The sequence below is a fragment of the Oncorhynchus kisutch genome, linkage group LG10 (genome assembly GCF_002021735.2).
Source record: "Oncorhynchus kisutch isolate 150728-3 linkage group LG10, Okis_V2, whole genome shotgun sequence".
In the NCBI taxonomy this organism is placed as follows: domain Eukaryota; kingdom Metazoa; phylum Chordata; class Actinopteri; order Salmoniformes; family Salmonidae; genus Oncorhynchus; species Oncorhynchus kisutch.
The window spans coordinates 12,096,916-12,123,066 of record NC_034183.2 but is presented as its reverse complement, the minus strand read 5'-3'; the positions used below and the strand labels follow the sequence as shown (position 1 = coordinate 12,123,066).

Below are 26,151 nucleotides of genomic sequence, written 5' to 3'. Positions count from 1 at the left end.
CTTGAAAATGCCTACTAGACACAAGCAACCAACAATCCACTCTGACGTGATTGTGAAACGTAGCCTGATCCCTGCTTTTCAGATTCATCCCTCTTTGCGGTGGAACTGGCCAAATTTCATGTTAGGGGTAGCTTTCAAACAGGGCCACTGGCAGGGAGGGTATCATATGATATCTTTCTCTGCTACCCTACGTACAGTATCAGGTCTGCACATTCTGCAGAGAGGCAACAAGGTCTAGACTCTAAATTGTATTCTAATCCTTCTGTCTGTCTGTCTGTCTGTCTGTCTGTCTGTCTGTCTGTCTGTCTGTCTGTCTGTCTGTCTGTCTGTCTGTCTGTCTGTCTGTCTGTCTGTCTGTCTGTCTGTCTGTCTGTCTGTCTGTCTGTCTGTCTGTCTGTCTGTCTGTCTGTCTGTCTGTCTGTCTGTCTGTCTGTCTGTCTGTCTGTCTGTCTGTCTGTCTGTCTGTCTCTGTCTCTGTCTCTGTCTCTGTCTCTGTCTCTGTCTCTGTCTCTGTCTCTGTCTCTGTCTCTGTCTCTGTCTCTCTTTCGTGTGTGCCTCTAATCCTGCTGTCTAGCTGCAGTGTGTGTGTGTGTATAATCCTGCTGTGTCTGTGTGTATGTGTGCATCTATAATCTGGCTGTGTGTTTAGGCACAGTGTACTTTAATCCTCCTCCTAATGTGGGCATCCGTGCACGTGAGGGCGTGTGTATGCGTGTACAATATATGTTGGTTTACGTCACCTTGCGTCACAGCAGTAGTGAGGTGATATGGGGCCTTGATCAGGGGATACTTGATCTCTTAATTGGGGTTGATGAGAGGCGGAACTCTAGAACAAAGGGATGGGAAAGTGGTGGGGGTAGGGTATGGAATCAACACGTCCTCACTGCTCGCTAAGGTCCTTGAGGCAATAGCTAACCGAATGACTAGTGGGTGGAGAAGGGTTGGGTTGGGTGAGGGGACACAGGTTTAGTGGTTTGCTCCACAAGCATTAGCGCCCTAGTGCCACAGTCCCAGAGCATAGTATACCTCACAGGCAAAGGCTGAGCCACTGCCACGCAGCAGCCCCTGGATGGATATGCGTGCCTATTTATAGCTAATCCTGTTTCAGCGAGGTCGTGCTCTCTACCTTCCCTGAGACGGAGCAATTGGAGTTAAGTGCCGCTCCCGTGCTGTCGTCGTCCGAGAGGAGGCTGGCAAAGGATGCAGCTAGGAAGCAGACAGGGCTCCATTCCTGTTTGTGACCGTTGATGGACAGATTGTCAGGGCTCTTCTGGGATATTTCTGACATGGCTGCTTCTCTTCACCTCTGCACACAAGTCCTGCCCTGCCGACGGCCATATCTGTGACTCACCTGTAAGTGACTCCGCCTTGACTTAATATAAACATATATCATATCAAATCAATATGAACAGTCATTTGTGGGCTCTAGGGGTTTTTATTGGAGCTCATTAGATTTGCAGTTCCTTTTATTAGGATTACAACAACAAAACATGTTAGTGAAAATAGAATCATTTGCATGACCAGATGTGAATGCTTTTTGGATTTAGAATGTAATTTTTAAAGCTATACCAATGGTTTATTTATCCTTAATTTATGATTTGATCTGACACACACACACACACACACACACAAACACAGTGTCGTATTAACACATAAATGTTAGCAAGACATTCTCTAAGTTTGCATTTACAAGGTGAAAGGTTCATGTGTGCGACCATATTAAGATTAAGCATCTTAATATTGGAACAAATATGACATTGTTTAAAACGTTGCCATACGGTGGGTCTACACACAATACTGTATACAAGCATTTGGGTGTCTGGCTAGTCGGGTATTAGCAGTGCCTTCAGAAAGTATCCACACCCCTTTACATTACTAGTGCTTCCAGTGAATTTTACAGAATTTAAAATATTATCTTTTTCACCCTGGCAAATCAATCTCTCCTGTATAGCTGAGTGGCATTGAAGCTCATGCAGGATGGCTTTTATTCAGTCAAAGCCGATGTCAGGGAAAACTGTATGTAGCCATTGTCAATGCCATAATATTGTCCGACACTACGAATATGGAGTTTTTGACTCCGTCCCGCCCCTCTGGAAACTTTTTTCTCAAAATCTAAGGATCTGAATCACGTTCTGTTCATGTCGTATTTTACACACACATTCACGTTTCTCTCTTTGCTCAACCTCTTCTGAACCCTCAACCAATTTGATCAATATGATAATGTAGCCTATGTCTCTGCCTCATATCTCAGAACAGCTGTGATATGAATGAACCTTCCAAAAATATATATGAAGGCTACAACCTTCTCTATTTGTTGTAAGGGATTTTGCTGTAGCACTAGCATGTTGCAGTATACACATTGCATTGGTGCAAAACAATTAGCATTTTGTGTAAAGATATTATCTTTATAGTTACGCTGCCATATAGCAAGCAGTCTGCCTACTGTTTAGCCAATCTGAGAAAATATTTGACCTTTTATTTAACTAGGCAGGTCAGTGAAGAAGACATTTTTATTTTCAATGACTGCCTTGTTCAGGGACAGAGCAACAGATTTTTACCATGTCAGCTGTGGGATTTGATCTTGGAACCTTTCAGTTACTGGTCCAATGCTCTAACCACTAGGCTACCTGCCACCTCAAATATATAAACACAACATGCAACAATTTCAAAGATTTTACAGAGTTACAGTTTATATAAGGAAATCAGTCAATTGAAATTAATTCATCAGCCACGAATCTGTGGATTTCACATGACTGGGAATACAGATATGCATTTGTTGGTCACTGAGCCCTTAAAAAAAAGGTAGGGGCGTGGATCCAAAAAACAGTCCGAATTTGGTGTGACCACCATTTGCCTCATGCAGTGCAACACATCTCCTTCTCATAGAGTTGATCAGGCTGTTGTTTGTGTCCTGTGGAATGTTGTCCCACTCCTCTTCAATGGCTGTGCGAAGTTGCTGGATATTGCCTGTAACTGTAACACTGCTGTCGATCCAGAGCATCCCAAACAGGCTCAATGAGTGACATATCTGGTGTGTATGCAGTCCATGGAAGAACGGGGACATTTTCAGCTTCCAGGAATTGTGTACAGATCCTTGCAACATGGGGCCATGCATTATCATGCTGAAACATGAGGTGATGGCGGCAGATGAATGGTATGATAATGGGCCTCAGGTATCTCTGTGCATTCAAATTACCATTGATAAAATGCAATTGTGTTCGTTGCTCGTAGCTTATGTCTCCGCATACCATAACCGCACCGCCACCATGAGGCAGTCTGTTTACAACGTTGACATCTGCAAATGGCTCACCTACGCACAATGCTATACAGTGTCTGCCATCGGCCCCGTACAGTTGAAACTGAGATTAATTTGTGAAGAGCACACCTCTCCACCATGCCAGTGGCCATCGAAGGTGAGCATTTGCCCACAGACGTTGGTTAAGATGCTGAACTGCAGTCAGGTCAAGACCCTGGTGAGGATGACAAGCACGCAGATGAGCTTCCCTGAGACGGTTTCTGACCGTTTATGCAGAAATTCTCAGGTTGTGCAAACCCACAGTTTCATCAGCTGTCTGGGTGGTTGGTCTCAGACGATCCTGCAGATGAAGATGTGGAGGTCCAGGGCTGGCATGGTTACCTGTGGTCTGCGGTTGTGAGGCCGGTTGGACATACTGCCACATTCTCTAAAATGACATTGGAGGCGGCTCATGGTAGAGAAATTAACATTAAATTCTACAGCAACAGCTCTGGTGGACATTCCTGCAGTCAGCATGCCAACAACCCACTCCCCCAAAACTTGAGACATCTGTGGCATTGTGTTGTGTGTCAAAACTGCCAAAGGTGCTTCTACAAAGTATTGACTCAGGGGTGGGAATACTTATGTTAAGGAGATATTACTGTATTTAATTTTCAAGAAACATGTTTTCACTTTGTCATTATGGGGTGTTGTGTGTAGATGTGTAAGAAACTATTGATTTAAATACATTTTGCATTCAGTCTGTAACACATCAAATAAGTCATAATAATGGAATAAGTCAAGGGTACTTTCTGAAGGCACTGTTTCTTGCCTAAGTAGCTGCATGTAACTCCGCTCCTGAAAAAAGAACATGAAATTGCTAGACAATCTGTTTGTGTTGTGCTTATGTTTGCAATAACTTATTGTTACAACACACAAAGCACTTAGTTTTTGAACAGTTCTGTGTACAAGCGGCAGCGGAGTCACGGAGCAGCATCTGAAAGGAGGTAGGCTAGTGGATCCCACATGCGCAGAAATCTCAGTATTTTTAGCAACAGCAAGAAAGACCACCGCCACAACATTTCTGTTTTGCGCCTAAGAAGTTTTTCCTGATTATTGTGCTTGGTGAGCCAGTACATCATCAAAAGTCTTCCAGATGAAAGGCAACTCTGGATTAATTTGACACTAACTACACACTGGTTTCCATGATACGAAACATTGTTTCCATGTAACCCAATGTTTGTTTTCTACGTAATGTAATATCAAAACATTTCCATTTGATGACGTATCATCCTGGGAATTGTTGTGTTTCTAGTAGTGAAGTCATAAAGTACAGAAGAGAAATGCATATACAGGGGCACACGGACAGAAAAGGCTGTAGAGATAACCCAGTCCAAAGGGGTGATGTATGAGCTTAAGTGGTTAGCACGGCCACTAGACCAGACTGCGGCACAATGATTTCTAATAGCTTTCAGATTGTCTGTTGTTATAGTATTGATGGCCTCAGTGGAGAGGGAAAGCTGTCCAAATTAATGCCATTTTTGGGGACAAATTTTGGCTCGTGAATGCTATATTCAAAATGACTTATAGAAAACCTTTGGGGGACATGTCCCCCTCTGTCCCCGGTGAAAGTTGAGCCCCTGGTTGGATTTGAAAACAGTCATACATTTTGTGTTTGTCACCCAACTTTTAAACTAAATCCAATGACATGGTGAAATGTTTTGTTGATTTTATGTTGAATTCACGTTAGTTGACAACTCAACCAAATGTAAATTAAAACTAAACGTTGAACTGAGATCTGTGCCCAGTCGGGTCTCGGTGATAATGATCTCTATCAAACCAAGAGCACACACACACAGAGACACACTATGAAAAAAAACACAAACACATCCCCCCCACACACAAACACTGTGAGCACACATTGTGAATGCACACCACGCACATTGCATGCACGCACGCACAGACACACACACATTTGTTTCTCCAGCCTCCATTTAGCATTAAGACAAATATAATTGATGAGAGAGTCATTGTTTGTTTCTGCTTCCCTTACCAAGGTCTAGTTTGCCTTTACAAGGTATTTAAATAGTTTCCATCGTCACTGAGATTCACAGTGCTTAAGTGTTATGGATGTAAGAGAAACGCATGCACACTCATCATCAGGGTCATGTGCTAGTTTAGTTCTGTTGAAATGCAACTAAATCCATGCATGGCTAGTGTAATGATGCATGCTTTCACTTTCTGGTGGCAGTGTGTGAAATCAGACAGAAAATGAATAAGGCGCATGTACATTGACAGAGATCCTGGAGAAAGGCCCAACTGATATAAAGGTCCTGACATTAAAGAGTAGAATGCTTCCGGACAAAATATATCTCAGGTCGACGCACTGTATCCTGTCATTTTTATGAAATATTTTTATAGAAATATTCTTATTCATATTCATGCCACGTTTTCACATGACAGGGGTAAAGATGAAAGATTGTCTGAAAGTTGTACACAACATCCGGAAGTACTATCAGCCACCCTAGCACGATGGTGGAAAATGGTGTTTTATTAAGAAGGTACACGCATTTTCCCAGGTTTTCTAGGCCTGCTCGCCATTAAAGCTAGTTTAGGAGCAAACCGACGCCAGAATGGAGGGTATTTTATGTAGCTGTTCGGCTGGGCAGATCACGTCCAGACGATAGTGGATCCGTCAAAAGACGGTTAAATAGCGACAAATAGCAGCTGTCCAGGCTGAGTACGAAGTTCAGTCTACCTGGAAAGATTTCACTCAAGGAAAGAGTACAAAGTGATACCATGCCTTAATTTTGAGCTAAACCTCAACAACTGATTCCAGTAGAAGCATAAATATCCATTCTCATTCCTTTAGACATTATAATATCTAAAACTTCCACTCTTGTGTTTAACCTGTGGATATTTTATGTATTAATCAGCCCCGCAGTCCCAGCAAAACATGGTACATGCCCTGGTTGTGATTATAATAAATTCATCAAATTGAAATCTTCCTTTAGGGCAACAACTGTGCCCCAAGCTGCAATTTTTCAGATGTAATACCACAGGCAAAGTAGACCTGGCGTTACAGTGGTAAAAACAAAGGAGGGTGGCGTTGTCTTCACTTTTCCACAGTGTGTCTCCCCTTCACAGTGTTAGTGGCTCTCTCAGGAACAGCAAACAGTGGCTGCTGAGCGCACCAATGCCACAGATTGTCTAATTAGATTAAGCCAGAGGCTTTCCTGAGATAATCATTGAGCGAGCCTTTTTCCTCGAATGAAGCCTGTGTCGGTAGAGAGTCTGCTCGCTGAAGGTCAAACCAACATTTTCGAAGGAAAATCTGCAATTTGTACATGTCCCCGAGAAGGTTAACTATCTGGATAACCTCGAGAAGTGCCGGAAGAGCTTCCTTTGGGGATAATGGGGGTGTTTCTGGAGTTCTGTGAAAGACACTGCCTTCCCTAACCGGACTGGTGGTATTACAAGAATATACCTGTTGATATGAGGATAAGAAAAGGGGGATTTCTAGTAAGTACAAACTCCAATATTGGTTAATGTAGAAACAATTTCTAAAATCAATAGTTAGTGTCAATATGAAATGTTGTACAGAAATGTGTGTCATGTCCCTTTTTAATAATGCTCCAGTTGGTTCTGCTGGTGTCTGCTACCATTGTAAGGTATTGTCCAGGGTCACTGGTTAGCTGTGCTTCATGGGGTTATACTTCTTATTGCTCCATGGGGTAGAATTAAGAGTCGTATATTGCAATGGTGATTTTTACCTGCTCATACTTTCTGGTGTTTGAGTTGAGGCCTGATAATCTTGTCTCCTTCCATCACAGACACTGTCTGTTCAGCCCTAATTAGAATCCAAGACTTTCTCGACCTCTGAATCGACTCCATGGATCGATGTCTTCAGGCTTCACAATTTTCACCGCAAAGCACACCCACCGTGTTTGTAATTAGTTGCACCTTGTGTGTTATTATTAGCCCTACTAGGCCTAGATATGTCAGTAAGGATGAGCATATGGGTCTTCAACATCTATTTGTCCTTTGACCTTAGAAAGAGTTCTGTTTTTTCTACAGTTTCTCTCCTAATTTCATGGGATTTTTCAAGTGAAGTACACTTTGCCTAAAGCTAATCATTCTAGGGCCAACATTTGTTATGTAGCTGAACTAATTTTAGTATTTCATGTCTTAAATGGACTTGGCAGATATTCCCTTCCCAGCTCCCTGGGCCTCATGTTAAAGCCATCTGTCACCTTGTGTACTAGCCAGTGGGTCTGAGTTTCAGGTGGGCTCGCCCCTAACATAACTCTCACTTCAAGTTCACTGAGTCAAAAAGTATTAATTGATTGACTGAGTTGGGATGTCTAGAGCTATAACCGTTAGAGACAATAATAATTTCCTCATAATTTCAGGAGAATGAAAACTCTGGTGATTCGATTGTATTGTAGTTTACAGCATTGACCTGGAATACAAATATACATTGGATAACAATGTTTTATTTATTATTTATTTACCTTTATTTAACCAGGTAGGCCAGTTGAGAACAAGTTCTCATTTACAACTGCAACATGGCCAAGATAAAGCAAAGCAGTTCGACAGATACAACGACACAGAGTTACACATGGAGTAAAACAAACATACAGTCAATAATACAGTATAAACAAGTCTATGTATGTAATATTTAGAAAACAATGGTCATGTCTTTGTTGAATTATGGGTGAATTCTACCTCATAGCTTTTGCACACAGAGGCTGTGCAGAAGCTTGGCATAAACGTTGCCTAAGATCTCCAAATATTTACTTTAAGGCAGATGTTCACTATTCCATCTGTTGCTGTTAGCTTTGTGTTTGCTACCCAAGATATGGAGTAGTAGCAGATAGCAGTTTGGTTTACAATTTAGAAAGTAAACCTAATTCTAATTATTCCTCTTTGGAAAGCATTGCAGAGAATTACAATTTCAGTGTACTTCCTGAATTGACTGGAATTGAAAATGGAATCTACCCCAACCCTGGCAGACAGTTAGACAATATCAACAGGAGTATCTGCGTACATAATTGGTGAGGTTCAATGTTATTCTTCATTAATGTGGCAAAAGAACAGCATTTCGCCATATGCAGTATCCAGTTTGTCAAAATGAAAGACCTTAGACAAAAAAGGGAAAACCTTTTACTCAATGTTTTTTGTTTTGTTTTTTTCAGATGTAGCCTTGTGGAGGACTTAACACCAACAGCCAAGATGAGAGAGTGGGCTTACAGGAATCAAATGAAAATGTCAGTCTTCTTATCCAATTCACGCTCCATGGAGTCAAGCAACGTACATCCTTGAGAAATAACAGCAGTTTATGGAAAATACCGGATTTTGCCTCTGAAGATTTGACTTGCCTTTTTTGGGAAAGCCTCTCTCCACCAGTCTTGAGCTATAGAGGAGACATGGCCAGCAACTCGTTCCGTGAGTCGAAGCGTGGTAGACATGCACAGGCCAACCATGATGTTGGAGATTTCAACTGCTCGCTCAAGGAGCTGCGCTCCCTCATGGAACTCAGGGGACCTGAGGGAATAACTAGAATCCAAGAATGTTATGGAGATGTCCAAGGACTCTGTACCAGACTGAAAACATCACCTATTGATGGTAAATATGCTGCTGACCATCCTTGCTTTGTGTCTTTTTGTTCTGTTTTCAGGTCTGGTTCCTGATACACCAATACTCCTATTGCTCTTCAGGGCTAGGCTTAACTCCAATGCAGTGAATTATAATTTAAGAAAAACCCTAATTTTAGAAATGGATGCATTTAACTAATGAGTTGAATTCTAATTAATCTGGTTGATTCTGAAATTAAATTGACTTAAACCTGACTGATAATAAAAGTTAATGGTTACATTTTGAATACAATAAGAATTCTAGCATCTACAACAGCAAAGTAGACTGATTTAAGATACTGCATTGATTCCATTGGAGTTGTCATGAGTTACTCCTGCTACACTAATCTCAAGATATGCATGCCTTTTAGCACAATGTCTTGTTGAGTTGATTGTATTGAGGGAAACTGGTGTGGGCTTTGAGTGGAAGGCACTCCGCAGGGCCCGGCTGTCACTTCTCTACACTTGGGGATAACTCACACTTTTCACACAGTTTGGCTGCTTCAGGGGACAGATGTCAAAGTGTGTTCATGTGGTTTGGATATGTAAGACTCATTGACAGACTGGACTTGTCTTGTGTTGGTATCAAGGAGAGGTAGGGATGACTGGACTTCGAAATGGAGAATTAAGTGAAAAACTATTATGAATAGTGTGGCCTGCATAATATTAATACACTAATTTGAAAACATTTATAAGCATTTAAAATTATTACAACTAATACAAAAATATACAGTATACTTTTTATAAAGCATTTAAATATGCATTGATATACATTTACTAGCAATATACACTACCGTTCAAAAGTTTGGGGTCACTTAGAAATGTCCTTGTTTTCCATAAAAACATACATTAAATGAGTTGAAAAATTAATAGGAAATACAGACAAGAAGTTGAGAAGGTTATAAATAATGATTTTTAATTGAAATAATAATTGTGTCCTTCAAACTTTTGCTTTTGTCAAAGAATCCTCAATTTGCAGCAATTACAGCCTTGTAGACCTTTGGCATTCTATATGTCAATTGGTTGAGGTAGACTTCACCCCATGCTTCCTGAAGCACCTCCCACAAGTTGGATTGGCTTGATGGGCACTTCTTACGTACCATATGGTCAATCTGCTCCCACAACAGCTCAATAGGGTTGAGATCCGGTGACTGTGCTGGCCACTCCATTATAGACAGAATACCAGCTGACTGTCTTCATTAAATAGTTATTGCATAGTTTGGAGCTGAACTTTGGGTGATTGTCCTGTTGTAGGGGGGCTCCAATTAACCATAATTGGCTCCAATTAACCATCATCCACAGGGTATGGCATGGCGTTGCAAAATGGAGTGACAGTCTTCCTTCTTCAAGATCCCTTTTACCATGTACAAATCTCCCACTTTACCAACACCAAAGCACCCCCAGACCATCACATTGCCTCCACCATGCTTGACCGATGGCGTCAAGCACTCCTCCAGCATCTTTACATTTTTTTTCTGCATCTCACGAATGTTCTTCTTTGTGATCTGAACACCTTAAACATAGATTATTCTGTCCCCATAACACTTTTTTTCAGTCTTCCTCTGTCCAGTGTCTGTGTTCTTTTGCCTATCTTAATCTTTTCTTTTTATTGGCCAGTCTGAGATATGGCTTTTTCTTTGCAACTCTACCTAGCATCCCGGAGTCACCGCTTCACTGTTGACGTTGAGACTGGTGTTTTGCGGGTACTATTTAATGAAGCTGCCAGTTGAGGACTTGTGAGGCGTCTGTTTCTCAAACTAGACACTCTAATGTACTTGTACTCTTGCTCAGTTGTGCACTGGGGCCTCCGACTCCTCTTTCTATTCTGGTTAGAGCCAGTTTGCTCTGTTCTGTGAAGGGGATAGTACACAGCGTTGTACGAGATCTTAAGTTTCTTGGCAATTTCTCGTATGGAATAGCCTTCATTTCTCAGAACAAGAATAGACTGATGAGTTTCAGAAGAAAGTTATTTGTTTCTGACCATTTTGAGCCTGTAATCGAACCCACAAATGCTGATGTTCCAGATACTCAACTAGTCTAAAGAAGGCCAGTTTTATTGCTTCTTTAATCAGCACGACAGTTTTCAGCTGTGCTAACATAATTGCAAAAGGGTTTTCTAATGATCAATTAGCTAATCCAAGTTGATCATTTGAAAAGGCTAACACAACGTGCTATTGGAAAACAGGAGTGATGGTTGCTGATAATGGGCCTATGTACGGCTATGTAGATATTCCATTAAAAATCTGCCATTTCCAGCTACAATAGTCATTTACAACATTAACAATGTCTACACTGTATTTCTGGTCAATTTGATGTTATTTTAAAATGGACCAAAAATGTGCTTTTCTTTCAAAAACAAGGACATTTCTAAGTGACCCCAAACGTTTTTAAGGTAGTGTTTATTGGCTTATTCATATATATTTTTTCACAGTTGAAGGCTGATGGGAAAGACAGATTTTGTTGGAACAGAAAACAGCTTCAAATCCATATGTGGATGGATTGATGTGATGTTAAATATTGTTTGGCTGACACATTAGCCATAAACCTTTTTCCAGTTTGATATACTTGTGCTGATGCTCTACTCTGCTCCTATCTGCACACAGAATACAGAGGCCACTTTGTGGCACACCTAGACTACTACTTCCCTGTTGTGCTTCTGCGTAAACACTTTGATGACCTTTGTTGAACTCATAGGGAATTATATTTAGAATGTGATTCCGGATAACAGAAAAAATGTACAATGCTCCCTCACACATCCCTGTTTAAGATTGTATTATAATTTTTTATAATACACTTTTTTTTCTGCGAAATTCATGTGTTAAACATCAATTTTGCAACAACCGATGGTTCTCCCAATCACTGCAGGTTGTGATACACAGGTTCGATCCCGGGCTGTATGTAGTGACGCCATTTTAGACCGCTACGCCACTCAGGAGACCCTTACTTTATTGTTTACAGAACATTAGGGTCTGAATGATCATTAAACCAAAGCCATGCCCTTTCTTTAACAGGATTCACCCTATGACCACCCCTTCCCCCAACATTAGCTTAGCAAATTACCTTAAGATATATTTCCATCCAAAGTTTTGCCAGCTTTGTTGACCTTGACAGTAGCCTGTGGACCAGGAGAAATGTGACTCACTCTTGGGTTTGTATACATACATAGGTACAGCCACTATATGCTGATATTAGCATGTATGATGACAAAATAAAAAAGAGAGTTTAACTCTAAAGTATTTGTATTTTAATCAGCTTCAATATCTTATACTATCACCTCCATATCCCATAATTTGTTCCCATCCCATAATGGGTATGTTGATTTATGTTTTTAAGAATAAAAAAGGGAGCTGAAATACAGTGTACAGTCGTGGCCAAAAGTTTTGAGAATGACACAAATATTAATTTTCACAAAGTCTGCTGCCTCAGTTTGTTTGATGGCAATTTGCATATACTCCAGAAAGTTATGAAGAGTGATCAGATGAATTACAATTAATTGCAAAGTCCCTCTTTGCCCTGCAAATGAACTGAATCCCCCAAAAACATTTCCACTGCATTTCAGCTCTGCCACCATGTCAGTGATTCTCTCGTTAACACAAGTGTGAGGGTTGACAAGTACAAGGCTGGAGATCACTCTGTCATGCTGATTGAGTTTGAATGACAGACTGGAAGCTTCAAAAGGAGGGTGGTGCTTGGAATCATTGTTCTTCCTCTGTCAATCATGGTTACCTGCAAGGAAACATGTGCCATCATCATTGCTTTGCACAAAAAGTGCTTCACAGGCAAGGATATTGCTGCCAGTAAGATTGCACCTAAATCAACCATTTATCGGATCATCAAGAACTTCAAGGAGAGCGGTTCAATTGTTGTGAAGAAGGCTTCAGGGCGCCCAAGAAAGTCCAGCAAGCGCCAGGACTGTCTCCTAAAGTTGATTCAGCTGCGGGATCGGGGCACCACCAGTACAGAGTTTGCTCAGGAATGGCAGCAGGCAGGTGTAAGTGCATCTGCACGCACAGTGAGGCAAAGACTTTTGGAGGATGGCCTGGTGTCAAGAAGGGCAGCAAAGAAGCCACTTCTCTACAGGAAAAACATCAGGGAGAGACTTATATTCTGCTAAAGGTACAGGGATTGGACTGCTGAGGACTGGGGTAAAGTAATTTTCTCTGATGAATCCCATTTCCGATTGTTTGGGGCATCCGGAAAAAAGCTTGTCCGGAGAAGACAAGGTGAGCGCTACCACCAGTCCTGTGTCATGCCAACAGTAAAGCATCCTGAGACCATTCATGTGTGGGGTTGCTTCTCAGCCAAGGGAGTGGGCTCACTCACAATTTTTCCTAAGAACACAGCCATGAATAAAGAATGCTACCAACACATCCTCCTTGAGCATCTTCTCCCAACCATCCAGGAACAGTTTGGTGACGAACAATGCCTTTTCCAACATGATGGAGCACTTTGCCATAAGGCAAAGTGATAACTAAGTGGCTCAGGGAACAAAACATCGCTATTTTGGGTCCATGGCCAGGAAACTCCCCAGACCTTAATCCCATTGAGAATTTGTGGTCAATCCTCAAGAGGTGGGTGGACAAACAAAACCCCACAAATTCTGACAAACTCCAAGCATTGATTATGCAAGAATGGGCTGCCATCAGTCAGGATGTGGCCCAGAAGTTAATTGACAGCATGCCAGGGCGGATTGCAGAGGTCTTGAAAAAGAAGGGTCAACACTGCAAATATTGACTCTTTGCATCAACTTCATGTAATTGTTAATAAAAGCCTTTGACACTTATGAAATGCTTGTAATTATACTTCAGTATTCCATAGTAACATCTGACAAAAATATCTAAAGACACTGAAGCAGCAAACTTTGAAAATTTATATTTATGTCATTCTCAACTTTTGGCCACGACTGTACACTTGACCTGCACACCTGCTATTATTATGGGAGCAATAGCTGCACACCTGCTATTAATATGGCATTGGTTGAAGCTAAATGTTAAATTCAAATCTCCCTACCATCACATCTAAGCCAATATGTCACCAATATTGATGAAAATTCGCAAGTCAACACACTCCCTGCCTCTCGTCATGAGCTGTCCGGCCTTTACCGGAAGCCACATACCAGAATTTTAACAGGGTCATTAGCATCACCTCAAATTCTAGACATCGGATTAAAACGAGACTAATGCATCCATAATGTGACCATTGGACTTAAGAAATGTTGGATTGACTGAGTTTGTAGGTGTAATAATTTTTTTAAATGTATAATTTATTGCTCTTACATGCTATTTTCTGTCCATTTAGAACCAACGATGTGCTACCTTTTTTGTAGTATTTCTGACAATGCTAACATCCTTTTCAAGCAAAGTCCAATGTTCCAATACCGGGTCCAGTAACTCAGTTGCTTGGCAAAAACACAGCTGCTGCTGCAACATCATAAGAAGTGGTTGACAAAAAACCTAGGCTACTGAAGATAGCTAGCTATATGGTGGTTTATCAATTATTAGCTAGCTAGATAATATTACCTGGCTAACGTTAGCTTGCTTGTCCAAAGTCCAGCAGCTAGCCTAGATAGCCAAGTTAGTTAACACCAGTCAGCTGAAAGCTAGCTAGCCAATGAACAGGCAAAGAAGGGTAACTAGCTATATTTTTTAATGGTAGGTTTTTACGCAAATAATAATTTAGCTAGCTAGAGCCAGACAACAACAGCTGACATTGACACAGAAGCTAGGTAATAATAGCTAGCTCAGATCCAAATGCCAGTCCTAAATTTTTCCACAAAACATAGCTAGCTGGCTTGCTAGCTAGGTATAGTACATCAGTTCAAAACCCACACCAAACTTTGCGGAAATTGTCATGCTGCTGCCTTACAATGCATGCAATGGGCTTTTGCAACACAACCTAGCTACTCCATAGTCCAAGCTACAGTAAGAGCTAGCCATATTTCACTGAGACAGGACACAACTCAAACTGTAGCTGAGAAAGAAAATGCACATGTATACAGTGTGGTTGTGCAAATGCATGCTTGCCAGTTCTGAACATTCAGATTCAATTCCAGTATACTCCTTCTCCTGTCTTGCCATTTTAATCCAAATGTGAGATGACCAACATTGTCAAACTAACAACTCTGCCATTTAATCGTCTTGATTGTATTTACAGCTTCGATCTGGATGCTGTACTTGCCCTTTATGTGGGCACAAATTCCTCCATGGTTCGTTGGACAAAGCCTATGGGGAAATGAATGGAATTTTGCAGTGTTTTTGGATAAACGCCAAAAATAAGGTCTGTGGTAAACACAGGCTTAGAAGATCTTATATGTTTTGTTCTATGAGATCATCTTCACCAGCTAACGTAACTTTTTGTAAATGTTGAAGCATTTATGCTATAAAAAAAGCACATAAAGCACATGAAGGCTTCATAATTTATAAAGGTGTCATGTTAACTGATTGATATTATCTCATAGAACAAAATGTGTTAAAATCAGACCTTATTTACGTGGTTTATCCCAAAACCCTCTTCTCTCCCCATTCATTTTTCACATATGGATGGCTGAACAAACCAGAGGTAACTCATTTCCCCGTTTTAGGACTACAAGCTGGCTAACTCTATTCCAGTGGTGCATCGTGCTAGGGGTAGGGGGCAGGGGGCTAATGCCCCTCCAAACCCGGATTATACCTCTGCATACCTCTGCCGTGCTTTAGGCTAGAAATAAACTGTAGTTTCTATGGCTGAGTTATACAACCTTCAAAAGTCACTGACTTAAAACCATTGTATTTTACTTTGCTTTCAATGGGAATGTAGTCATATTTTACAAAAAAGACTCTCACAATCAATTGAGCTATTCACCTTCTGAAAATTGCAGACAATTACTTTTGACTATCCATGGTATATTCTACACATTTTTATAGTTAGTTCAAAACTGATTTGAGCTATTAGAGGGCAACAGCCAGCAGACCAGGGTTTAAACCAGCAACCCTTGCAGTTATCCCAAAGACACCACCTGTGGCATTAAGGGACAGACTTTTTGGCAGAGGCTAAATTAAAGGTTACAAAAGCACTGGCAATGACAGACTTCTGGTTCCCCCCAAGAAGTCTGCCTTTGCATGTAGAAATGTTGTATAATGCCGTTTTAAAATAAGAAATGCCTACTCCACCCATGCTCTACCAAGGTTTTCCAGTACACTGCTTTGACCTACTACAGTAGCTATGTTGGTCTACTGTACTTCAATGTGTATGCAGGTTGCATAGGATTCAAACCTTCTCAAACACCCTAATGCATACTCTTCAGAGGAATAATGGACTTTACAGTGTCCTGTTATTAAAATAATGTGTATGTAAAAATGTATATATATACAGTACCAGTCAAAAGTTTAGACACACCTACTCATTCAAGGGTCATTTATTTGTACTTTTTTTTACATTGTAGAATATTAGTGAAAACATCAAAGCTATGAAATAACACACATGGAATGATGTAGTAACCGAAAAAGTGTTAAACAAATCAAAATATATTTTATATTTGAGATTCTTAAAAGTAGTCACCCTTTGTCTCGATGACAGTTAATTTGTGGCATTTATTTCCATCTTAATGCATTTGAGCCAATCCGTTGTGTTGTGACAAGGTAGGGGTGGTATACAGACGATAGCCCTATTTGGTAAAAGACCAAGTCCATATTATGACAAGAAAAGCTCAAATAAGCAAAGAGAAACGACAGTCCATAATTACTTTAAGACATGAAGGTCAGTCAATACAGAAAATGTCAAGAACTTTGGAAGTTTCTTCAAGTGCAGTTGCAAAAACCATCCAGGGCTATGATGAAACTGGCTCTCGTGAGGACTGCCACAGGGAAGAAAGATCCAGAGTTACCTCTGCTGCAGAGGATAAGTTCATTAGAGTTAACAGCCTCAGAAATTGCAGCCCAAATAAATGCTTCACAGAGTTCAAGTAACAGACACACCTCAACATCATCTGTCGAGACTGTGAGAATCAGGCCTTCATGGTTGATTTGCTGCAAAGAAACCACTACTAAAGGACACCAACAATAATAAGAAACTTGCTTGGGCCAAGAAACACTAGCAATGGATATTACACAGGTGGAAATTTGTCCTTTGGTCTGATGAGCCCAAATGTGCGGTGTGGGTGAATGGATGATCTCCGCATATGTGGTTCCCACCGTGAAGCATGGAGGATGAGGTGTGATGTCGTGGGGGTGCTTTGCTGGTGACACTGCTCGTGATTTATTTAGAATTCAAGGCACACTTAATCAGCATGGCTACCACAGCATTCTACAGCGATACGCCATCCCATCTGGTTTGCGTTTAGTGGGACTATCCTTTGTTTTTCAACAAGACAATGACCCAACACACCTCCAGGCTGTGTAAGAGCTATTTGACCACGAAGGTAATGACATATGTAATGAACTGCCTATCGATCAGCACAGCAATTGATTAAACAGGACCATGTTTGCAAATCAAGTGTTTCTGAGCTTTTGTCAATATTACACAGGTAAGCTAACAGTTACAGAAATCAGGCATGCAGACAGGCTGTATAGACCTCTATATACAGTGCCTTCATAAAGTATTCACACCCCTTGACTTATTCCACATTTTGTTGTGTTACAGCCTGAATTCAAAATTGATTAATAAAAAAGAAATTCTCACCCATCTACAAATAATACCCCATAATTATACAGTGACAACATGTTTTTAGATTTTTATTCAAATTCATTGAGAATTAAATACAGAAATATCCCATTTACATAAGTATTCACACCCCTGAGTCAATACCCTGTAGAAGCACCTTTGGCGGCGATTACAGCTTTGAGTCATTTAGTTATGTCTGTATCAGCTTTGTACATCTGGATTTGGGGATTTTCTCCCATACTTCTTTGCAGATTTTCTCAAGCTATGTTAAGATAATGGGGAGCGGCGGTGAACAGCAAGGATTTGCCTGTATTTGGCTCCATTAATTGTTCCTTCTATCCTTACCAGTCTCCCAGTCCCTGCTGCTGTTTAAGGATCCCCATAGCATGATGCTGCCACCACCATGCTTTATGGTAGGGATGGTGTTAGACGGGTGATGAGCTGTGCCTGAGATATTTCTGTATTTCATTTTCAATACATTTTCAAAAATGTCTAATGCATGTTTTCACTTTGTCATTATGGGCTATTGTGTGTACAGTGGCTTGCGAAAGTATTCACCTCCCTTGGCATTTTTCCTATTTTGTTGCCTTACAACCTGAAATTAAAATGTTTTGGGGGGGGTTGAATAATTTGATTTACATCTTTGAAGATGCAAAATATTGTTTCTTGTGAAACAAACAAGAAATAAGACAAAAAAAATGAACTTGAGTGTGCATATCTATTCACCCCCCCCCTAAAGTCAATACTTTGTATAGCAATCTATTGCAGCAATTACAGCTGCAAGTCTCTTGGGGTATGTCTCTATAAGCTTGGCACATCTAGCCACTGGGATTTTTGCCCATTCTTCAAGGCAGCGCCTTCAAGTTGGATGGGTTCCGCTAGTGTACAGCAATCTTTAAGTCATACCACAGATTCTCAATTGGATTGAGTTCTGGGCTTTGACTAGGCCATTCCATATCATTTAAATGTTTTAGCAGTATGCTTAGGGTCATTGTCCTGCTGGAAGGTGAACCTCCGTCCCAGTCTCAAATCTCTGGAAGGCTGAAACAGGTTTGCCTCAAGTATTTCCCTGTATTTAACGCCATCCATCATTCCTTCACTTCTGACCAGTTTCCCAGTCCCTGGTGTTCTTCGGGTGATGAGAGGTGTTGGGTTTGCAAAAAGCTCAATTTGGCCAAAAAGCTCAATTTTAGTCTCAACTGACCAGAGTACCTTCTTCCATATGTTTGGGGAGTCTCCCACATGCCGTTTAGCGTACACCAAACACGCTTATTTTTTTCTTCAAGCAGTGGCTTTTTTCTGGCCACTCTTCCATAAATCCCAGCTAAGTGGACCTATGGACAGATACTCCAATCTTCAATCTCCTCTGTGGAGCTTTGCAGCGCCTTCCGGGTTATCTTTGGTCTCTTTGTTGCCTCTGATTAATGCCCTCCTTGCCTGGTCCGTGAGTTTTGGTGCGCGGTCCTCTCTTGACAGGTTTGTTGTGGTGCCATATTCTTTTCATTTTTAATAATGGATTTAATGCTGCTCCGTGGATGTTCAAAGTTTCAGGTATTTTTTTATAACCCAATCCTGATCTGTACTTCTCCTTTGTCCTTGAACTATTTGGAGAGCTCCTTGGTCTTCATGGTGCCACTTGCTTGGTGGTGTTCCAGAATCTGGCGCCTTTCAGAACAGGTGTGTATATATACTAAGATCATGTGACAGATCATGTGACACTTAGTTTGTACACAGGTGGACTTTACTTAAGTAATTATGTGACTTCTGAAGGTAATTGGTTTCACCAGATCTTATTTAGGGGCTTCATAGCAAAGGGATGAATACATATGCACACACCACTTTTCCCTTTTTTAGTTTTTCAAATTTTTTGAAACAAGTTTTATTTTTTCATTTCACTTCAACAATTTGGAATATTTTGTGTATGTCCATTACATGAAATACAAATACAAATCTATTGAAATGACAGGTTGTAATGCAACGAAATAGGAAAAAAGGGGGGTGAATACTTTTGCAAGGCACTGTAGATCGGTGATAAAAAAGTATAGTTTTAGCCATTTTGAATTCAGGCTATAACGCAACATCATGTGGAATAGGTCAAAGGGTATGAATACTTTCAGAAGGCACTGCATGAATAAATGTGTCCAACACACCACCACCTGTTGTTATGTTGGGCACATACTGACCAAATAAAGATGTTATGAAATATTTATTTCTCAAACACATGTTTTGCTAAAGTAACGGTGAATGAAATAGAGTCAAAACAGCTCGCTCAATCAAGCATGATGGTCTTGTAAGTATAAAAGCAAACTTAATTTCATATAATTAAAAAAAGTTTGAAAAGGTAGTGGAATGTAGTGTGTAGTGTGTAAAGAATCCAATACAAATCACATTATTGTGTGATCACCTCTTCTAAGAGTATGAATTAGGCTGATTGCGAAGGTTTGAATCCTAATCAACCTGCCTACCCATTGTTTGAAGTGCAATAGACCAACATGGGCTACTGTAGTAGGTCAAAGCTGTGTACTAGAAAACCTTGGTAGAGCATGGGTGGAGTTGGAATTGTGGTCCTCATGTGAATTTCCTTTCTGTTTTGGCTTCACACCAATGTCTACATCTCACTTAAAACAATTTTTGTTTCTAATATGTATAGGTGTTTTGGAGCCCAAGTTTTGGAGCCTGTTTGGAGCCCAAGTTCCTTGGTGTTCCATGAGGACAGGGCTTTCCATGCAGTGTCACATTCTGTCCTTTGACATTTGCCAGGCATTATTTATTCATTCACAATGGCCTTCTCATGCACACTCAATAAACAACTTTAGCATTTTGTCGTCACGCACCATTTCTGACCCACCAACTGAGACATGATTGACATACATAGAGCATTAAAATGTCACACGCAGCTTGACTACATAGGAAAATCCATTCGACCGACACATAAAGATGCACTGCTGCGCCACTGCAATATAACTCAATGGCGACCTGTGGGCGCAGATTGATTTACCTTGTGTAATCTCCCTCACCTTAAACGCCGAGCATGGCAGTTGATTGCTTGCTTCAGGACTAATCTCTCATGCTTGTGTAACATTTTTATTGCTCCTTTTTGTTCATTTTTGAAAGATGTGGCAGATCAAAGCCTGTATGTCTAGCATTATTCAGTGATAGGTTGAAGCAGAACCGCAGGTGCTTTTCCCCTGAGTTGGATTCTAACCTTTAAGTGTCAGAAGAAGCAAAATTGCTTTGAGAGAATAAGCATACAAACTCAACTGAGGTCAGAGAAGGCCTAGGCTGCTCTCGATGCAGGCTGCCTGGAGTCACACAAGCAGCCATTTGACCCATACTGTAGTGATAACGATAGAGTCATCCGCTCTCCAGGGGGAATTCAAGATAGGTCATGCCTCATAATATTAGTTCAAAGTAGGGTGATATGGCGTAAAAATCATATTTCTGTTTTTTTTCTCAATCCCATCGGTGATTCATGATCTTGTTTTTCTTTTCTCAAAATACAATTAAACCACAAGGCACTGCATTTCAAACAGCAATAATCTAATGAATTTAGGGCTTGTAATATTATACCTAGGCTTAATATAAGCCTTCCACCACCATAGGACCCACTAAAAATGTAACTATTTTATCAAAATAGTTTAACCAGCTATTTCGCAATAATCACTGATCTGGCTTCCAAGTTTGTCAATGAAATGCCCTTTTTGTCAAAATAAATACCAGAACCATGCACAATGCACATCCCCACTAAACATGACCAACTTCTTGTAACAAGCATTATAGAAAAATAACACAGGTCTCATAAACAACCTTTCAAGCACAAGCTCACATTGTAGTGAGTAACCAGATACATTTCATATTTTAAGTCTAGCCAACTTGGATCTATTTACTGGCTAACAAGGTTGAACAGTTTACCTGTTATGAACACACCCTCCTGTCCATCTCCAACTGTTAGAACAGCATGCTAGCCTGTCCACTTTGTTTAGATGTTGAAATCAAGGGGCCTACCTGTACACATAAGACAATGCTTTTTTTATCAGAATGAGAACGAGTTGCCAATTCTTTATATAAATGTGTAATTTTATGCTCATTGCACATTTATAAAATGACTAGACAGTTCGCACATAACAGTCTGTGGCTAAAATGTTGCTAGCGGTATGTGCAATGCCACACGCAACAGAAGCTGAGCATTCATTTTCCAGAAACAAAGTTAATTGATATTCTAGTAGGGTCATATTTCTGGAGTTGTGACATAAAAATATATCATTAGAAAGGTTAAAGGGAAATTTCAAAATGTTTCATATTCATCATCTCCAGCACCACCCCAACAGCAACATATGTGAAAATTCTGCATTTCTACACTACCGGTCAAAGGTTTTTGAACACCTACTCATTCAAAGGTTTTTCTTTATTTAAAAAAATATTTTCTACATTGTAGAATAATAGTGAAGACATCAAAACTATGGAATAACACATATGGAATAATGTAGTAACCAAAAAAGTGTTGAACAAATCAAAATATATTTTATATTTGAGATTCTTCAAATATCCACCCTTTGCCTTGATGACAGCTTTGCACACTCTTTGAAATCTCTTAACCAGCTTCACCTGGAATGTGCTGAGCGCTTGTTGGCTGCTTTTCCTTCACTATGCAGTCCGACTCATCCCAAACCATCTCAATTTGGTTGAGGTCGGGGGATTGTGGAGGCCAGGTCATCTGATGCAGCACTCTATCACTCTCCTTCTTGGTAAAATAGCCCTTACACAGCCTGGAGGTGTGTTGGGTCAATGTCCTGTTGAAAAACAAATGATAGTCCCACTAAGCCCAAGCTAGATGGGATGGTGTATCACTGCAGAATGCTTTGGTAGCCATGGTGGTTAAGTGTGCCTTGAATTCTAAATAAGTCGCAGACAGTGTCACCAGCAAAACACCCCACACCATAACACCTCCTCCTCCTTGTTTTACGGTGGGAAATGTACATGCTCATCCTTTCACCTACTCTGCGTCTCACAAAGACACGGCGGTTAGAACCAAAAATCTAAAGTTTGGACTCAGACCAAAGGACAGACTTCCACCAGTCTAATGTCCATTGCTCGTGTTTCTTGGCCAATCAAGTCTCTTCTTTTTATTGGTGTCCTTTAGTAGTGGATTCTTTGCAGCAATTCAACCATGAAGGCCTGATTCACAGTCTCCTCTGAACAGTTGATGTTCAGATGTGTCTGTTACTTGCACTCTGTGAAGCATTTATTTGGGCTGCAATTTCTTGAAATGTTCCATATTGACTGACCTTCATGTCTTAAAGTAATGATGGAGTGTCATTTCTCTTTGCTTATTTGAGCTATTCTTGCCATAATATGGACTTGGTCTTTTACCAAATAGGGCTATCTTCGGTATAACCCCCTACCTTGTCACCACAAAACTGATTGGCTCAAAAGCATTAAGAAGGAAAGAAATTCCACAAATTAACTTTGAAGAAAGCACAACTGTTAAGTGAAATGCATTCCAGGTGACTACATCATGAAGCTGGTTGAGGAAATGCCAAGTTTGCAAAGCTGTCATCAAGGCAAAGGATTGCAGACCATCTCTCCCCACTAGCTGGTTGAAGTTGTGTGCCCACAAGCAGCCATGCTTATTATTTTGCATTGCTAAATTTGACATGGCATGATTGAAAAACTGCAGATGTCTTTGTTTCACACACACACCACATTGGTGTCACTGACCATTACTTTTTAGGTATACTATGTTGATAGATAAGGCTGCCGGCTCTTGTCCCTTTTATTTTGTTATTGTCATAGAAGCACTAGAGATCTCTATCAAATCTAACGAGAATACAGTATAAGAGGAGTAAACCGAGTTTGTTGTTTGACTTCTTTTGCCTGTCCATTTGGCTCAGAGATTAGATCAGTTTGCTTTCTGTATCAGAGGGGCAGAGGCAGAATCACCTAATGGAAATGTATGTCTTTGTCATAATTTTCTTTTAAATCAATGATTAAATGTAAAGAAAAGTACAGCCAATACAATCTCAGATCTGGTTGCATTATGAAGCACCTTTCAGCGAGAATACATGTGTCCATCAAAAAGGTTTTGGTGTGGTTTTGGTGTGACACTTTCTGTCTGCAAAATAACCAAAATCTTACCAAAGATATTGGAATATTGCAGGTCGCAGGTGCATCATTAAACAGGATCCCATACTGACTGTTGGTATCTGCATGGTATCTGCATGGTATCTGCTTGGTATCTGCATGGTATCTGCATGGTATCTGCACAGTATCTGCACAGTATCTGCATAGTATTGCCGTCATGGACAATGTAAAAAAAAAGATACATCTTACTGCAAGTATTTTGAGTGGTCTTTTTGCACATGCCAGTGCTATTTAACATACTTTTGAGTCTAGCATGTTGTTTGAGGGCAGATGAGGGCTTTGAATGGCATTGATTTGCCTAGCCTGTTCTAAAGACCCTTGTGATGTAACATTCCATGGGCCGTGTTCATGGTCCTCCGACCTTTTGTCAGGTTTAGTCATAAACACAGCCCATGCAGAGCCACCACAAAGGTCTAAAGCTTCAGGTTAGAAAGCCTCCAAAAACAAACAACTCTAACCGTTCTTGACAGGTTCTGTTTCTGCTGTTCAGTGTGTGAACATAATGAAAAGTTCAAACAGACAAGTCTGCATTACTTTGCTCAGAAATGGGAGGTCAAGCAGGGGGAGAGTAACACTATTTTTCTATTCATTTTGGGATGCATGTACAGATTATCATCCTGTTGCAGATCTTTCCTGCAATGCAGACGTTTAAAAAGGCTTCTGAAGTTTGTTTTGTCCCTACGAAAATGTCCAATAATATTTCACATAATAATTCACCTTTCCTGTTGCTGCAGTATTATGATGGTTCAGATTAAGATCCTATATCTGTATCTGATACTATATGAATTCTAGACAATACAAAATGCCATACAGTTGTTAATAATTCCTTTCCCTCCTTTCGTCTCTAGGGTTAGGAGGGCATGCTGACGACATCGCCAGGAGGAAAGAGGAGTTTGGACAGAACGTAATACCTCCAAAAAAGCCAAAAACATTTCTTCAGTTAGTGTGGGAAGCGTTGCAAGATGTGACACTAATTATCCTAGAAGTGGCAGCCATCATTTCATTAGGCCTTTCTTTTTATAGACCTCCAGATGCCGAAAGAGAAAGTAAGTATCTACTCTTATTTGAAATACCATGTCCTCTAATGCAGTGCTTCCCAAACTTGCACCCCTTCAAACATTCAACATCCAGCTGCGAACCCCCTCTACCACCAGGGTCAGCGCACTCTCAAATGTTGTTTTTTGCCATCATTGTAAGCCCGCCACACACACGCAATACATTTATTAATAAACATAAGAATGAGTGTGAGTTTTTGTCACAATCCGGCTCATGGGAAGTGACAAAGAGCTCTTATAGGACCAGGGCACAAATAATAATATAATAATAATCAATAATTATGCTCTTTATTTAGCCATCTTACATATGAAACCTTATTTGTTATTTGAAAATTGTAAATAACTCAACACGGGTTAATGAGAAGGGTGTGCTTGAAAGGATGCACATAACTCTGCAATGTTGGATTTTATTGTAGAGAGTCTGTCTTAAATACATTTCCACACACAGCCTGTGCCTGTTTAGTTTTCATGCTAGTGAGGGCCGAGGAATCCACTCTCACATAGGTATGTGGTTGCAATGGGCATCAGTGTCTTAACAGCGCGATTTGCCAAGGCAAGAAACTCTGAACGCAGCCCTATCCAGAAATCTGGCAGTGGCTTCTGATTAAATTACATTTTCACAGAACTGCTTGTTGCAATTTCGATGAGGGTCTCTTGTTCAGATATCAGTAAGTGGACTGGAGGCAGGGCATGAAAGGGATAACGAATCCAGTTGTTTATGTCCTCTGTTTCGGGAAAGTACCTGGGTAATTGCACACCCAGCTCACTCAGGTGCTTCGCTATATCAGATTTGACATTGTTCGTAAGCTTGAGTTCATAACCACACAGAAAAAATACAATGATGGAAAGACCTGTGTGTTGTCCTTGTTAATGCAGACAGAAAAGAGCTCTTAGCCTCAATTTTGTCCCGCACATTGAATATAGTTGCGGAGAGTCCCTGTAATCCTAGATTCAGATCATTCAGGCGAGAAAAAACATCAACCAGATAGGCCAGTCGTGTGAGAAACTCGTCATCATGCAAGCGGTCAGACAAGTGAAAATTATGGTCAGTAAAGAAAACTTTAAGCTTGTCTCTCAATTTAAAAAACGTGTCAATACTTTCCCCCTTGATAACCAAAGCATTTCTGTATGTTGTAAAAGCATTACATGGTCGCTGCACATATCATTGCATAGTGCAGAAAATACACAAGAGTTCAAAGGCCTTGCTTTAACAAAGTTATTTACAATTGTAGTGTCCAAAATGTATTTCAAACTGTCAGGCATTCCCTTGGCAGCAAGAGCCTCTCGGTGGATGTTGCAGTGTACCCAAGTGGCGTCTGGAGCAACTGCTTGCACTCACGTTACCACTCCACTATGTCTCCCTGTCATGGCTTTTGCGCCATCAGTACAGATACCAACACATCCTGACCACCAAAGTCCATTTGATATCACAAAGCTGTCCAAATAT

General features: G+C 40.6%; 1 protein-coding gene across 2 annotated transcripts in view; it reads left to right on the top strand.

Annotated features, from left to right (window-relative positions):
* atp2b1b (ATPase plasma membrane Ca2+ transporting 1b) overlaps positions 1–26,151 on the top strand; it is a 49,781-nt gene that overhangs the window by 7,565 nt on the left and 16,065 nt on the right. Inside the window, exons 3-5 of one of the 2 annotated variants that reach the window (XM_031833124.1) lie at positions 8,173–8,292; positions 8,434–8,863; positions 24,498–24,695. In XM_031833124.1, the coding sequence (XP_031688984.1) occupies positions 8,665–8,863; positions 24,498–24,695 (397 nt within the window). In that variant the 5' untranslated portion in view covers positions 8,173–8,292; positions 8,434–8,664. Of the gene's footprint in view, positions 1–6,473; positions 6,758–8,172; positions 8,293–8,433; positions 8,864–24,497; positions 24,696–26,151 lie in introns of those variants that run through there. The other variant, XM_020492312.2, reaches the window with a different exon arrangement.